The 13791-nt window shown below is 35.7% G+C and overlaps 2 protein-coding genes across 2 annotated transcripts; both read right to left on the reverse strand.

Annotated features, from left to right (window-relative positions):
* Positions 1-431: 431 nt before the first annotated feature.
* On the reverse strand, positions 432-8780 carry LOC109184049 (putative late blight resistance protein homolog R1B-16). The gene is made up of 5 exons (XM_019334089.1): positions 8729-8780; positions 7731-8492; positions 1933-4263; positions 1766-1836; positions 432-732 (listed from the first exon to the last, which is right to left on the reverse strand). Exons 2-4 carry the CDS (start codon positions 8266-8268, stop codon positions 1778-1780), a joined length of 2928 nt encoding a protein of 975 aa, XP_019189634.1. The 5' UTR covers positions 8269-8492; positions 8729-8780; the 3' UTR covers positions 432-732; positions 1766-1777.
* A 246-nt stretch (positions 8781-9026) lies between these two features.
* Positions 9027-12575, reverse strand: LOC109184031 (putative late blight resistance protein homolog R1C-3). Its single transcript, XM_019334068.1, has 2 exons — positions 9457-12575; positions 9027-9347 (listed from the first exon to the last, which is right to left on the reverse strand). The coding sequence occupies exons 1-2, from the start codon at positions 12370-12372 to the stop codon at positions 9246-9248; spliced, it is 3018 nt and encodes a 1005-aa protein (XP_019189613.1). The 5' UTR covers positions 12373-12575; the 3' UTR covers positions 9027-9245.
* Positions 12576-13791: the final 1216 nt, after the last annotated feature.

Consider the following 13791-nt stretch of genomic DNA (forward strand, 5'->3'; position numbering starts at 1 on the left):
TGCCAGTATTGTGCATTGTGTTTGGTTGATGAGTTTTGCCTATAGAAATGGGTATGAAAGTGATTGTTATTGTTTGGTTGATAGCTTTTAGAACACTACTATGGGTTTCGAATACCTCATGAATTGAAAAACTCATACCCAAATAAAATAAGAGTTTCATTCACTTATTCATTCTCAAGCACTACTATTAATAACCATTCTCATTCCACCCTATTACCAAACCTGTTAAATACTTTCACCAAAACCCATTACCATTACCAAGTATTTGATATCCATTCCGATTCCGATTCTCATGTGCGAACCAAACACACCCTAAAATTATACAAAAATTACAAATATGGGGATATTGCATGACATGCTATCCCCAAAATCTCAATGTAGTAATAATGGTTTAAATGCAGTAAAGATATTTTAATTCAAAGAAGAACTTTGAAAAGGTTTTAAACATTAAAGTATGGAAGGCTAAGACAAGGACTTGCTCTAACAGGGAGAAATTATGAAGTTCATACAAAACATTCTTATAAAATAAACTCAATATATAGTTTACACCATTATACACAACACAATCATCATTCTAATCAACACAAAGTAAAGCTTTATGAATTCAGTATTTCAATGATAACTATAAAGCAAAGTTCAAAATGTATGAATCACCATAAGCAGACTCCTATGAATTGGGCACACTACTGCAAATCCCTGCTAACGCTGTGGAAAGAATACACTTCAAACATCCTGGCACATATCAAAATATAAATACATTTAAATTAATGCTCATACACAATTAAGAAACTCAATTAGATTCATGCGGTAATATGGGTTTACTCTCAATATGATCCCTTAGATTTACGGGAAAGCCCACAAACGCTATCCGAATGTGTGCTCCAAGTGAAGCCTACCTTGTAACCCTAGCCGGTAAAAGGCCACAATGAGGTAAACCAACTTATTAGGTTGTCCATAGTTAACTGACTCAAACCAAGAAGGTCAATAGACAGTTCTCATGGGTAGTTGAATTTAGAGCAACCACATTTTGGTTTTTGGCAAGTTTTTTGCAGGTTAGAAAACCATAATGGAGTTTTTACACAAATGGGAAGGGAGGTTTTTGGCTTGTTTTTGTGGGCCCTATATGGTGAGAGAAATAGGCAAGGTTCTGGGCGCGTAAAAAGATACCTTTACTTTTTAAACCTACAAAAAACCTCAACAAATGAGGTTGCTCTTAAAACCTTGTAGTGACCAAAGCAACTGTCTAACCAACTTGGTTAAGAGGTTGTCCCTTCAATACAAACCCTTGACCACATGCAAGGAGAGCCTCAATTCAAGCCTTCCGAATTCAAAAAAATGTAGTTGTCAATTTCAAAAATAGCTTCTAAGTGTTATTATATTGCAAAGTCATGCATTCGATAACTAAGCATGGCTCTTTTTCTTTGGGTGATAAAAGAAACTATCAGCAACTACTCAAGGGTATGTATTGGATAAACCACGATCTTATACAATAGCCCGCAAACCACATAAGAGAGGTAAACTATATTAGGAAGACCTTGTGCAATGGGGCTCAGCCGAAACTCCAAATTAAAGAGTGTTGACAACAATCGTATTCATGACCTTTTGGTAGGTAAAATCACTCTTTTGTTTATACGGAGTATCCATTATTTTTGTAAAAAGTTAAAAATAGAAGTATAGTGATGATAGATGTGCTCAGGCTGAGGTCAGTGCTAAAATTAGGACATGTAATACATACATAGGCAATTTAATTGCAATTCACACGTACCATTCAATTCGTTTATTCAGAAGAATCATCATCATCATCCTCAACATCATCAACTTCTTGTATTTGGTCCACTGTAATTAAATCAAATGACAAAAAAGCAGTTAAGAATAAATTGAACAAAATCCATAATTCAAAAAAAGACATACTGTGAGAGAAAAGAGGCAGACCATGGCGAATAATGATGGGTTCGATTCCATAATCCTCCCGGTGCTCATTAAGTTTTTGGGCAGATTCCTTAACAGGGACGGGGCAATTTAGTAACTCAATTGACGCCAGTGTGTTTACATCTTCAAAGCCAGTTGGAATACCTTCCAATTTTGTACACTTTTTAAGGACTAGGCGCGTAAGGCAACGAAACTGATCCCCTCCATCAACTTCCCAACTTTCAAGGTTTTCAGCTTCAAGGTACAAGAATTTTAGCTTACGGAAGTTTCCCTCTGTGGGTTCCCAATCTGGACCATCAGACACTTGTTTCAGTTTCAGTACTTCAAGATTGGGCAACATGCCAATTACGTTTATTTCACTCCATGGCAAACAAGTTCTCTTCAGTTTCAATTTCTTGATGTTGAGGTTTAGTGGCAAAGACTCCAGATTCTGAAGGCCTGTTGGTGAGCCTTTCCGGAATGCAATCATTAATGTCTCCAGCTTATCCAAACTTCCAAGATTCTCAAGGTTAGCAGGCTCTATGGCCTCTGGACTTGGCTTAGATCCACAAATAATCCCCAACTTTTTTACATTTGGAATCCTTGAAAACACTTCTTCGGTACAATGGTCTAGACTCAACCAGTACAATGTGTGCAAGGCCTCTTTGACCTCACTTGGAGGATCCAATGAAAGAGCATAGCTAACCTCAACATGCCTTAGCTGTGGTGACTCCAAAAGGTTAGATGGCAAACACATATCACTGAAGCCCGTTCCATTCTGAGAAATAATAAGTGTTTGCAAATTTTGAGTCCTAGAAACTATATCCACCAGCTCTTCAGAACTTAGACAGTCATCCAAGGCTATATCCATGTACCTCAGAAGAACTAGATCCCTCAAACTCATGAAAATTTCATTAGATAATGGAGGTAATTCAATCAAATCCAACACTCTTAACAAGTTAGACGGTAAACACTGGCCAATAAGTGTTGGAATAGCATCTCTATGCAGAAAAGATAGGGAGCGAGATTTGTCCAAATTATAGCAAATATAAACATTTCCATAATTTGGCCAAAAAGTTAACCAACGAAATCCCTTGTGCTTTACACTTTCACCGTTGCTTGTACTTCCACCATCATTGCTTTTACTTCCATCATCATCATTGATTTTACTTCCACCATCATTGCTTTTACTTCCATCATCATTGCTTGTACTTCCATCATCATTTGAATTCTTCACTGTTCTAAATCTTCTCATGCTACCAGCATACAAAAGGTTCTCCTCTTCACCTTTGTTCACACAAAAGTCATGCAATAGATCATGCATTCTGCATGTCTTGACTTCACCATTAGAGCTCTGATTGCGAATGAGAACCAAGCTTTTACTAATAAGAGCTTGTAAGTACTCGAGAGCTGTGTCTTCTAATGCCCTGCCCATATCTTTCAATGTGTTGTCCATGTCTTCCAATGACTTGTCCACACCTTGCAATGCCTTGTCCATTACCAATGTCCTGTCCATGTCTTCCACTGCTGTCTTCTCCATGTATTTTAATTTCTTCTCTATGTCATCCAATACTTTTTTCATGTCTTTCAATGCCTTGCCATTGACTACTTTCACAAACCCCTCGGCAATCCACAACCTAACAAGCTTTTTGACAGGCATCTCACTGTCTTCTGGAAAGACTCCCAAATGTAGAAAACAAGGTTTCAAATGTGAAGGCAAGTGTTTGTAACTCAAAGCTGGAATTTTTGTACATTGTTCATCAACTGTTAATATCAATGCTAATTCTTTTTGAATATTCTCCCATTCACCCAATGATACTTTACTGATCAGAATCCCCGCAACTACAACTATGGAAAGGGGTAATCCTTTGCATTGTTTAGCGATTTCCTTACCAACGCCCTCATAACCCAGTGATTTTGGAAAGCGTGTTTCAAAATCAAGGTTTCTAGAAAATAGAAACCAACTATCCTCTTTATTTAAAAGTTTCAAGCCATAAGGTGTCTTACCTGAATGAGTATCCCGAGCCACCTTTTTGTCTCGAGTAGTCAATAATAAGATGCTCCCCTTAGTATCAGTCGGAAAACAAAGTTTGATATCATCCCAAGCTTCATGACTCCATACATCATCCACAACAATTAGATACCTTCTTCCCTTCAACAGCTTTTGTAATCGATCTTTTAAATCTTCCTTGGTTGAGGTCTTAATTTCTTCGGGGGTCAAGGTCGTAATGCATCGAAGAAGGGCAATGAGAGTTTGTTTCCCCTCATATTGTTGTGACATCGTAGTCCAAGCGCGAACATCAAAATGATTTGTAACTGGATCATCATAGATTGTTCTTGCTAAAGTCGTCTTGCCTGTTGAAATATTATATAAGGTATCCTCAAATGTAATTCATTCAAGAAAGAAAGAAGTTGGAGTAGAACTCACAATATCTATATTCTTGCTCATGAACAAACTATAAACTACATGCTTGATTCATTTATAACAAAAATAAGAGGGAAAATGACACTTTTTTCTTATGAGTAATAGTTGTATAGCTTATTTCTTCCCTCAATTATAGGCACATCTACTTTTTCTTCCTTAGTTATTTTGAAGTGTTTATTTTTATCTAAACCGGTTAGGTAGTTACAATTGGCATCCAAAACCCTAAAATTTGAAGGACCTTTTAGGAATATTAACCATAGCTTTCCAATGCTATGGTTCATTTAATCCAAACGCATGAAATAAAAAGAACAATTTCCCTTAATTCTAGTTTTTAGACATGCAATTAAGATTGAAATAGGAGAATCGGTAGAAACTATCTTGTCCATTTTGCACTTTTAAGTTACAATTGGGAGATCAGTTGATATTCTTTAAAATAAAAACAAAAAAACAAAAAAACTTATTTTTTAAAATAATGTCTGCAATGAATAGTTAATGAGTTTGGATAAAAATACTAAAATAGTCACTTCAAGGATAACTAAAGGGGAAATAGTAGAGGCCGCCCCTATAATTAAGGGTCCGTTTGGAAACCTGAAAAATGTTTATAAGAAAATTATTTTCAGAAAATTACTTATTTTTCGAAAAATATTTTTACTTCGAAAAAATTGTAATTTATGCCCCTCCATAATATGTCAATTATCAATGTCACTCCTGAATTATTAATGGTGTAAATGTTGCCGCTCAATTTTCAAAACAGTACATATATTACCCCTCCATAGTGTAAATGTTGCTCCTCAATTTTCAAAAAGATACATATATTGCCCCTCTCGTACGGTACGGGAGGGGCAATATATGTATCATTTTAAAAATTGAGGAGCAACATTTACACCACTAATAATTCAGGCGTGACATAGATAATTGACATATTATGAAGGGCATAAATTGCATTCCATTTTTACTTTCTAGTGTTTTGCTGAATGTCAGAAAGCTCTTTCTGTTTGGCTGAAAGTTAAGAAATTGCATTTTTTTATTTATTTTCTTGAAAATCAACATATTATTATTATTATTATTATTATTATTATTATTATTATTATTATTATTATTATTACTCCGTATTATTATTATTATGTGGTGATGGTGGTGGTGTGGTGTGGTAGTAGTGGTGGTGGTAGTAGTATGGTATTGGTGGTTGTGGTGATGGTGGTGTGGTAGTAATGGTGGTGTTGGTGTTGGTATTGGCGGTGATGGTTGTGTGGTGGTAGCATGGTTGCAATAGGCGCTAGTCGGGCGATAGAGTAGCGCCTAGCGCCTAGACGGCCTAGGCGGCTAACTAAAAAAATGAAAAACAGTGCACGTGTGTAGGTGCATATATGTCATATTATATATATATATATATATATATATATATATATATATATATATATATATATGAAAAAAATTAGCAAGGTCGAGTCGGCCGGGTTAACTCGGCTAACTCGACAGAAATTGACGAGTTAACTCGGCATAATCGGCCGAGTTAGGCGCCTAGGCGGCCGGTCTCCTAGGCGGGAGCCTAGGGGCGAAATCGCCACGGCCTAGGGGCGCCTAGCGCCTAGGCGCCGATTACTAGGTGCCTAGGCGGGATTTTTGCAACCTTGGGTGGTAGTGGTGACTGTGGTGGTTGTGGTGGTAGTAATAATAATAATCTAGAAACTAACTTAAAAATGAGGAGAGGGAAGAGAGATGGAAAATAAAGAATTCGAAAAATGTCTTATGACTAAAAAACTAGGAAGATATTTTCTGCCAAATTGGTTCTGATTTCATTGACTAGAATGAATGTTTTCCTTAAGTACCCAAACACTAAAAAAAATCTAAAAAATGACGGGTCATTTTCATGTTTTTAACCGGACCTTAGGAGGCAAAATCAACTATTCCACTATAATTTAGAAGAGAAAATTGTCATTTTCACCACTAATTAATATATGTATATTAAGCAAAAGTAATTGCCCACTAATTTGGGCAAAACTATTTTGTAAACCCTAATCATACAAGATCTTGCGCCACGGGTTTGACCGAGGGAGTATTGGTATGAATTGATCTCTAGTACAATAATTATACTCCACCTACTCATACACCTCTTTCGGGCTTAGGAAAGTATAATTTGGTGGTCAAAGTACCTATGAGGTCCCTATACTATAGTGTTTTGTTCAATTTAGTCCTTGTATTTCAAAAAGTGAAACAATTAAGGACAATATCGATATGAACAGATACTACAATGTAATAGGGCCATTAACATTCAAAAAAGGACAATATCGATATGGCGCTGACATAAATAAATACTTCTTTAAATAAATATTACACTAATATGTCTTATTTTGGACATATTAATGAAATAAGACATATTAATGTAATATTTATGTGAGCAAATATTTGTTTATATCAGCGACACATCAGCTATTGTCCTTAATTGTTTCACTTTTTAAAGTATAGAGACTAAATTAAACAAAATTAAGATTGAAGAACTAAACTGAACAAAACACTATAGTACAGGGACTACATAGATACTTTAACTAATTTTGGTTGTTGAAAAAAAAAAACTTAAGATAATGATCGTACAATTTTGGTTAATGGTTCGACTAAAAATACCACTTCGAGAAAAACTCAAATTGAAAATAACTATACTAATAATAAGTAATAACTTAAAAATTGAGTCAATTACGGAATATTTCTTTACAGTCTTAACATATTATTAGTAGTATCTAGTTAACATAATGACAACGTTAACTAAAATAATAATAATAATAATAATAATAATAATAATAATAATAATAATAATAATATATCATTTTTGCTATTAAAAGATACTTCTAATAAGGTAAAAACTCCCACCAATACCGTTAAAAATTGTATTGTGTTATAACTCAATATTTCATTTACTCTATTTTACTTAATTATCATATTTATTATGGATAACGGTCAAATAATTTTTAAAATTAAAAATTAAATAAATTAATCGGTCACCGGTGACTTGGCCGAAAATTTGACCGGAAAATTTAATGGCAGGATTAAATGTGATAAAATTTGAATAGTGATGCATCTAATTTGAAAATATTAATAGTCAGGAACCAAATGTAATACAAATTGAATAGTAATGCATCTAATTTAAAAATTTTAATAGTCAAAAACTAAAATTGATACATGTATTATAGTCAAGGGACTAAAAATAATATTTTATCTTTTTTATTAGTCAAATTAACTTTTTTTTATTTACCTATTTTCTTCAGTTTTTTTTTATAAATTTTAAATTTAATTTTTTTTATTTAACATAGTTTCTAAATATATAAATTTATATATAATGAAAAATAAAATTATAAAATAAGATGGAAAGTAATAAAATTAGAGTTTAAGGAAAATGCATTACCGATGCCTCCCATTCCAGAAATTGAGATAATTTGTCGTTCTTCATTCTTGCATTTGAGTTGATCAAGTATCTGCTTCAACTCCTCGCGGTTTCCCACCATTTCTTCCTTGCGCGGCGTGAGAGGGACGGTGTCCTCATCGGGAGGAAATTGCGAGGAATCACCTAACGAGCCATCGTGCTGCTTCACGGTCTCCAACAATTCGTCTATGTTTTTTCTGATTTCTTCCAGGCTCCCATGGATCTCTCTGCGAGCGTCTTCTTTCCGCTTTGCGTTTTCCGCCAGGAGAATGTTTCTGAGTTGAATATCAATCTCGTCTTCTGCTTTAAGAGAAACGTCTTTGATTTGGTTCTCCACGCTTTTGATTTCGGCATCCTCGAAGGCTTTGATGTGGAATTTCTTCATGAAGGCTTGCAAGGTAGAGAGATGTTGAATGAGAGATCTCATCTGTTTTAGGTCATCGGGGAGCACCCGGGGGCTGGGCTGCTGAATCTCGAACTCCATTGTTGCCTTGAGAGAAGCTAATACGACGGAAGCCATCTCTCACTGTTATCAATAAGTCTCTCTGTAATGAGTAATGAGTGATGATTAGCTATGAGAGATTGAAAGCTTTGCAGCACAGCTCGCAGCAATGGCAGTGGCTTTATTTCCGATCAAGTCAACTGTGAAGGAGTCCTCCGTGTTAAGTCAGATCATAGAATACTCATTATATTACAGATTACTTCTAATTTTTAAAGACAACATACATTAATGCTGATGACAGCCTCTGAATTTATTTATTCACCCAAAAGTTGAATTCTTAACTCAAGGACCCCCATACCCCAACCTAATCTAGCATTTGACATGATATAAATCACAGTGATTCAATGACTCAGCAGACAGAGCATTTGACTCAATGGCTCAAACAAAGTCAAATACTGGTGAACATATCTCCATACTATCTTTTTTTTTTTTTTCAAATATTGTCTACCAAATCAGTCTGCTAAACTCGTGCGGGCACCTCTGTATATATTTATTTTTGTACAGTCTAGTTGTTCAATGTGTGTAATCTTTACAAATTTAGAATTTGTAGTAGATCGCACATCTTTTCTAACTTTACTAGAAACGAAAATCATGTTCTATTTACATGGCTATTCTTTAAGTTTGATCTATGAAAAAATTAATGCAAAAAATGGACAAAATGAAATGAGATTGGGAAACTAAATACTATAACAGGTTTTGGAAACAAAGTCAACATCAAACAGAAAAGAAATTTTAAAAAAATTAAGAATGAATCAAGCAGTAGCTCTAACCTCACAACTATCATTTCCCATTTCATGTTGCTCTTCTCAAATCAAAGTAGTCTTGTGTGAGACCGTCTCATGAGACGTGAAATATTTTTTAGTCAAAGCATAATACTTTTTTATGAACTCATAAAAAAATATTACTCTGTATATTTTAACTAAAAAGTATTACACACGGGAAGGGCAACACGGCTCCAATGCAATTAACTGCAATCTGTGTCAATCTTTTGAAGTTTATGGCAGATGCCAAGAGTGTGAGCTTGCTAAGTTGTCTTCTACAGACTCTACTATCTGTGTATGCTGTGATTCATCATATTCATACCCATGGATTTTGATCTATGCAAAAAGTCATGCAAAATAGAGAAAACAAAATGAGAGAGCAGTAAAAATTAGTGAAAGTAAAGAAACAAAAGAAATTAAGAATGAATTAGCCATGGTTTCTGACCTCAAAATTTCCTTTTCCATAATATTCCAGTAGGTTTGCTTGAATATCCTTGGCAGAAGCAATAACAGAAGGGTGGCTATGCCTGTCCAACTCAATTGACTGCAGGGTGAAAATTTCTCCAAAACTGCTAGGGATCTCTTCCAAACAAGAACAAGATTTTAGGACTAGACGTTCGAGACATGGGAAAGAATCAATATAAACCTTCAACGGCTCGAGTTTTTTAGCTTCAAGGAGCAAGAATCTTAATCTATAGAATCCTCCTTCGACTACTTCCCATACTTTTCCATGGAAGGCATTTTCCAGCTTGAGCACCTCAAGCCATTGCAGCGTGCCAATCACCGTTAAATCCCTCTCAGAAAGATTAATTCCACTCAACGTCAACTTCTTCAATTGTAAAGGAAACACAGACTGTTCTGGAAGAGTTATAGAAGAGCCAACAGGAACTGAAATTTTTAGCATCTCCAGCTCTACCAAATAGTCAAGATTACCCAAAATAATAGGATTGCTACAAGACCCACAAGTGTGACTGGGCTCTAAGTCTTCTTTGCAAAACATTTTCAGTTTCTTTATATTTGGAAACTTCAAATACACTTCCTTTCTGCAATGAATTGGACCAACCCAAGATAACGTTTGCAAATTCTCTTTAACCACACTGGGAGGATCAACCGTATACAAAGTACCAAGTTCGAGATGCCTTAACTGTGGTGACTCCCAAATTGTTGATGGCAAATGCCGAGTTGGTGCTCCAAGTTGTAATTCACTACCAGAAACAACAAGTGTCTGCAAATTCAAATTAGTTGACACTACATCATCGAGACCTTCAAACCATTGTGTTACAGATAAGTATCTCAAAAAAACTAAGTCACCTAATTGCATTGGCACTCTTTGGAGGAATGCAGATGGAACAAAAGCCAAAACTCTTAACAACTTGAAGGGTACACAAATTTCGGGATTTTCATGAAAGAAGAAAATGGAGCGAGGGTTGTTTAAAGTAAACAACACATAATAATCAAAACTATGTGTGTATAAACTTAACCAACGACATGAACTTGCGAACACATCTGACCACCTTGGAAGTTTTTGAGTATTTACTACACATAAAATACCCTCTTTTTGAGCTTCTCTTGAACAAATGTTATGCAATGCACTGTGCACCGTACAAGTCTTAATTTTTCCATCAAAACTCCGACTACTTATTAAGACAAGACTTCTATTAACAAGACCTTCTAAATAACCATAAGCATTCTTTTCTAACTCCTCGTGTTTTGATGGCTTCACAAATCCCTCAGCAATCCATAACCTAAGAAGTGTTTTAACTTGGATTTCACTACGCTTTGGGAAGACTCCAAGATATAGAAAACAAACTTTCAATTCTTCTGGCAGTTGACTGAAAATGAGAGTGAGTGCACTATGACCCAGAATTCCCAATGACTCTAATTCCTTTTCAATCTTTTTCAATTCATGTTGTATGTTGTTGTTGCATTCAGATAAACGCTCTGCAACTACAACAATTGTTTGTGGTAGTCCATCGCATTTCTCCACAACATGGAATAAGTGACTCCTAAAGTTTTCAAACCTTGGTGCACTATACTTTTCAAGAGGAAAGATATTGCAGAATAGATCCCAACTTTCATTTGAATCAAGTAAACTCATAACATGATGATTACCTTTGATTGAGCAAGCATAATCAGCCACCTCATAGAACCGAGTGGTCAGCAATACTCGACTTCCATTCTCAGAACTAGGAAAACATCGTTTGATGTCTTCCCAATGCTGAGTGCTCCATATGTCATCCAAAACAATTAGATACCTCCTGTGTATCAAGCATTCGCGTACCAGCTCTGCTAGTTCACCAGGAGAGATTCCCTTTCCAATTTCATGTGGCTTTGCTGGTATAATTGACAGAAGAATGTCGCGTAGCATTTGGCTGTCGTTGTACTTTTGAGGTATAGTAATCCAGCATTTCACCTGGAAATGTGATGCAACCAGTTGATCTTCAAAGATTCTTCGAGCTAAAGTTGTCTTTCCTATGCCCAACATCCCAATAATTGGGATCACTTTTAGACCACCAAAGCCACTGAAGAGTTGATTCTTTATTGTTCTAACATCATTTTGACGACCCACCATTCTGTCCTCAAACTTTGGAGAGCACCTCAAGGATCCATCTCCCTTAACATTGTTGGTTGTGCTGTTGATAATGTTCAGCAACTCTGCTGCATTTTCTGCTACTTGTCGCAAGGTTTGGTGGAGTTTCCGGGAAGCTTTTTCTCGGCGCTGTGTGTCTTTGGCAAAACGAATTTTCCCTAAGAGTGTTTTGATGTTATCTTTTGCTTTGAGTGCAAATTCTCTGATTCTGGTTTCCAAATCTTTGATTCCAGCGCCGTGAGAATTGGATATCTCCAGAAATTCTCGCAAAGAACAAAGGTTTTCTTTGAGAGATTTCGGTGGCGCTTGAACACAAGACACCCTTGTGAAGGATTGCAGAAACCTAAGCTGAATTGTCGCCATGAGAGAAGTTAAAGCATCATAACTCATCTTTCTCTCTGTTTCTCCATCTTTTTCTATATTGCTAATCTCCAACAACTCTGCTGCGTTTTCTGCTGCTTCTCGCAAGGTTTGACAGAGTTTCTGGGAAGCTTCTTCTCTATGCTCGGTGTCTCTGGAGAGAAGAAAGTCGCTGAGCTGCATTTCGATGTCGTCTTCAGATTTCAGTGCGAAGTCTCTGATTTTGATCTCCAAATCTTCGATTGCAGCACCGCGTAAATCGAATGTCTCCAGAAATTCTCGCAAAGACGAAAGGGTTTCAAAGAAAGATTTGATGGGCGCTCGATCATCATGAAGAGACACCCTTGGGGGAGGTTGCAGAAACTGAAGCTGAATTGTTGAGATGAGAGAAGTTAAAGCAACAGAAGCCATGATTGCAGCTTTCAGAAGAGTGATTATAGTGAGAGAGAAAGGCTTTCTCTGTTAAAAAGCCAGTAGATAGGTCAAATCTGGGATGGTGGCATGGTTTGTATTGGGCAAGAGCGATTTATTTGAAAAAAATAGAACGTTAAAGGGAGGATTCATTCCGCCATGGTAGGTACGAGTTGAACCCTCAAAATCTCAAATTGCAATTTTTGTACCTGAGGTTTTAGATAATTGTATTTCACGACAACAACTAGGGAAGAAAATAATATTTGTTGAATGTCAAGAAAATTTGAAATTGAAACTTGTAACTATTAAAGACCTTGTGATCAAGCGATTATTGCTCTCTCAAATGGGAGGTCACAGAGCACTACAGAGGTTATATAGCATATTTTTTTTTGGTAATTGGTATATCTAACAGCCTCCCATGAAGAGGCCCTAATTGATTCGATTAGCAACGCCATGCACATCTGGTTAGAAAAAATTTTTCATGCGGTCACAAGTGTCAGTCAAGAGGGAGGTTCCCGAAGCCATTGATTGCCCCAAGTTTGCAAGATAATTCACACATTGATTCCCTTCTTTGTGAATATAGAAAAATCGAATCGAGACGAATCTCTCAGCCGAATCTTTATTATCTTTAATAAGCATGACTATCCCTTATCATGGTTTTCCTAGGCGCTCAATCGCTCATGATAATCCTTGCTCTAATTATTATATACCAATTCATTTATGTAATTCTTTCTTATCTTTTAGGGGAAATACTATAAACTTTGCTTAAATTATTTAATTTGAAAGATCGCAAATGTCAAGCCATTAAAATTTTGATTAAATTTTTAAGTGACATGTATCATTTAGAATTGTAGTCTCACTCATTGTATAGGTGTGAATAGTGTAACTATTACACACGGCTCATTTCTGTAATTTGCACTTATAATCATAAAGTAACGAGTTCAGATCTTTACCTCTTAGCTATGGATAACTTAGACTGATCATTATCCTTCATAGATCTACTTCTTTGTGATATTTTGTAAGCTAGGATCACAAAGTGAAATTTGTTAACATTCAAAAGAATTGTGGAATTTCTCGCGTCATCCAAATTAGTTTGAACTTTAAAATTGACATAAACAAGTTTTACTTTTACCAATAATATCCAATAAAATTTTAAAGAGATAAAAGTACAAATTAACTCTTTCAAGATTTGAGTTGGATGAAAATGGACTACACCAATTGAAGGATACAAATTACATTTTTTTTCCTTAATTCAAGAACACAAAGATAAATCTTGCAACTCTTGCCCTTTTGGTACATCCCTTCAAGAACCAAAAGTTAACAATCAATTCTATAAAAGTCCACATTTTCCCTTAACAGAGACCATATAAAAGGCAATTAAAGTTGCTACTTAGGGAGACCAGAGAAAGTGAAAGGCCA

Source organism: Ipomoea nil, unplaced genomic scaffold (genome assembly GCF_001879475.1).
Source record: "Ipomoea nil cultivar Tokyo-kokei standard unplaced genomic scaffold, Asagao_1.1 scaffold1237, whole genome shotgun sequence".
NCBI lineage: Eukaryota > Viridiplantae > Streptophyta > Magnoliopsida > Solanales > Convolvulaceae > Ipomoea > Ipomoea nil.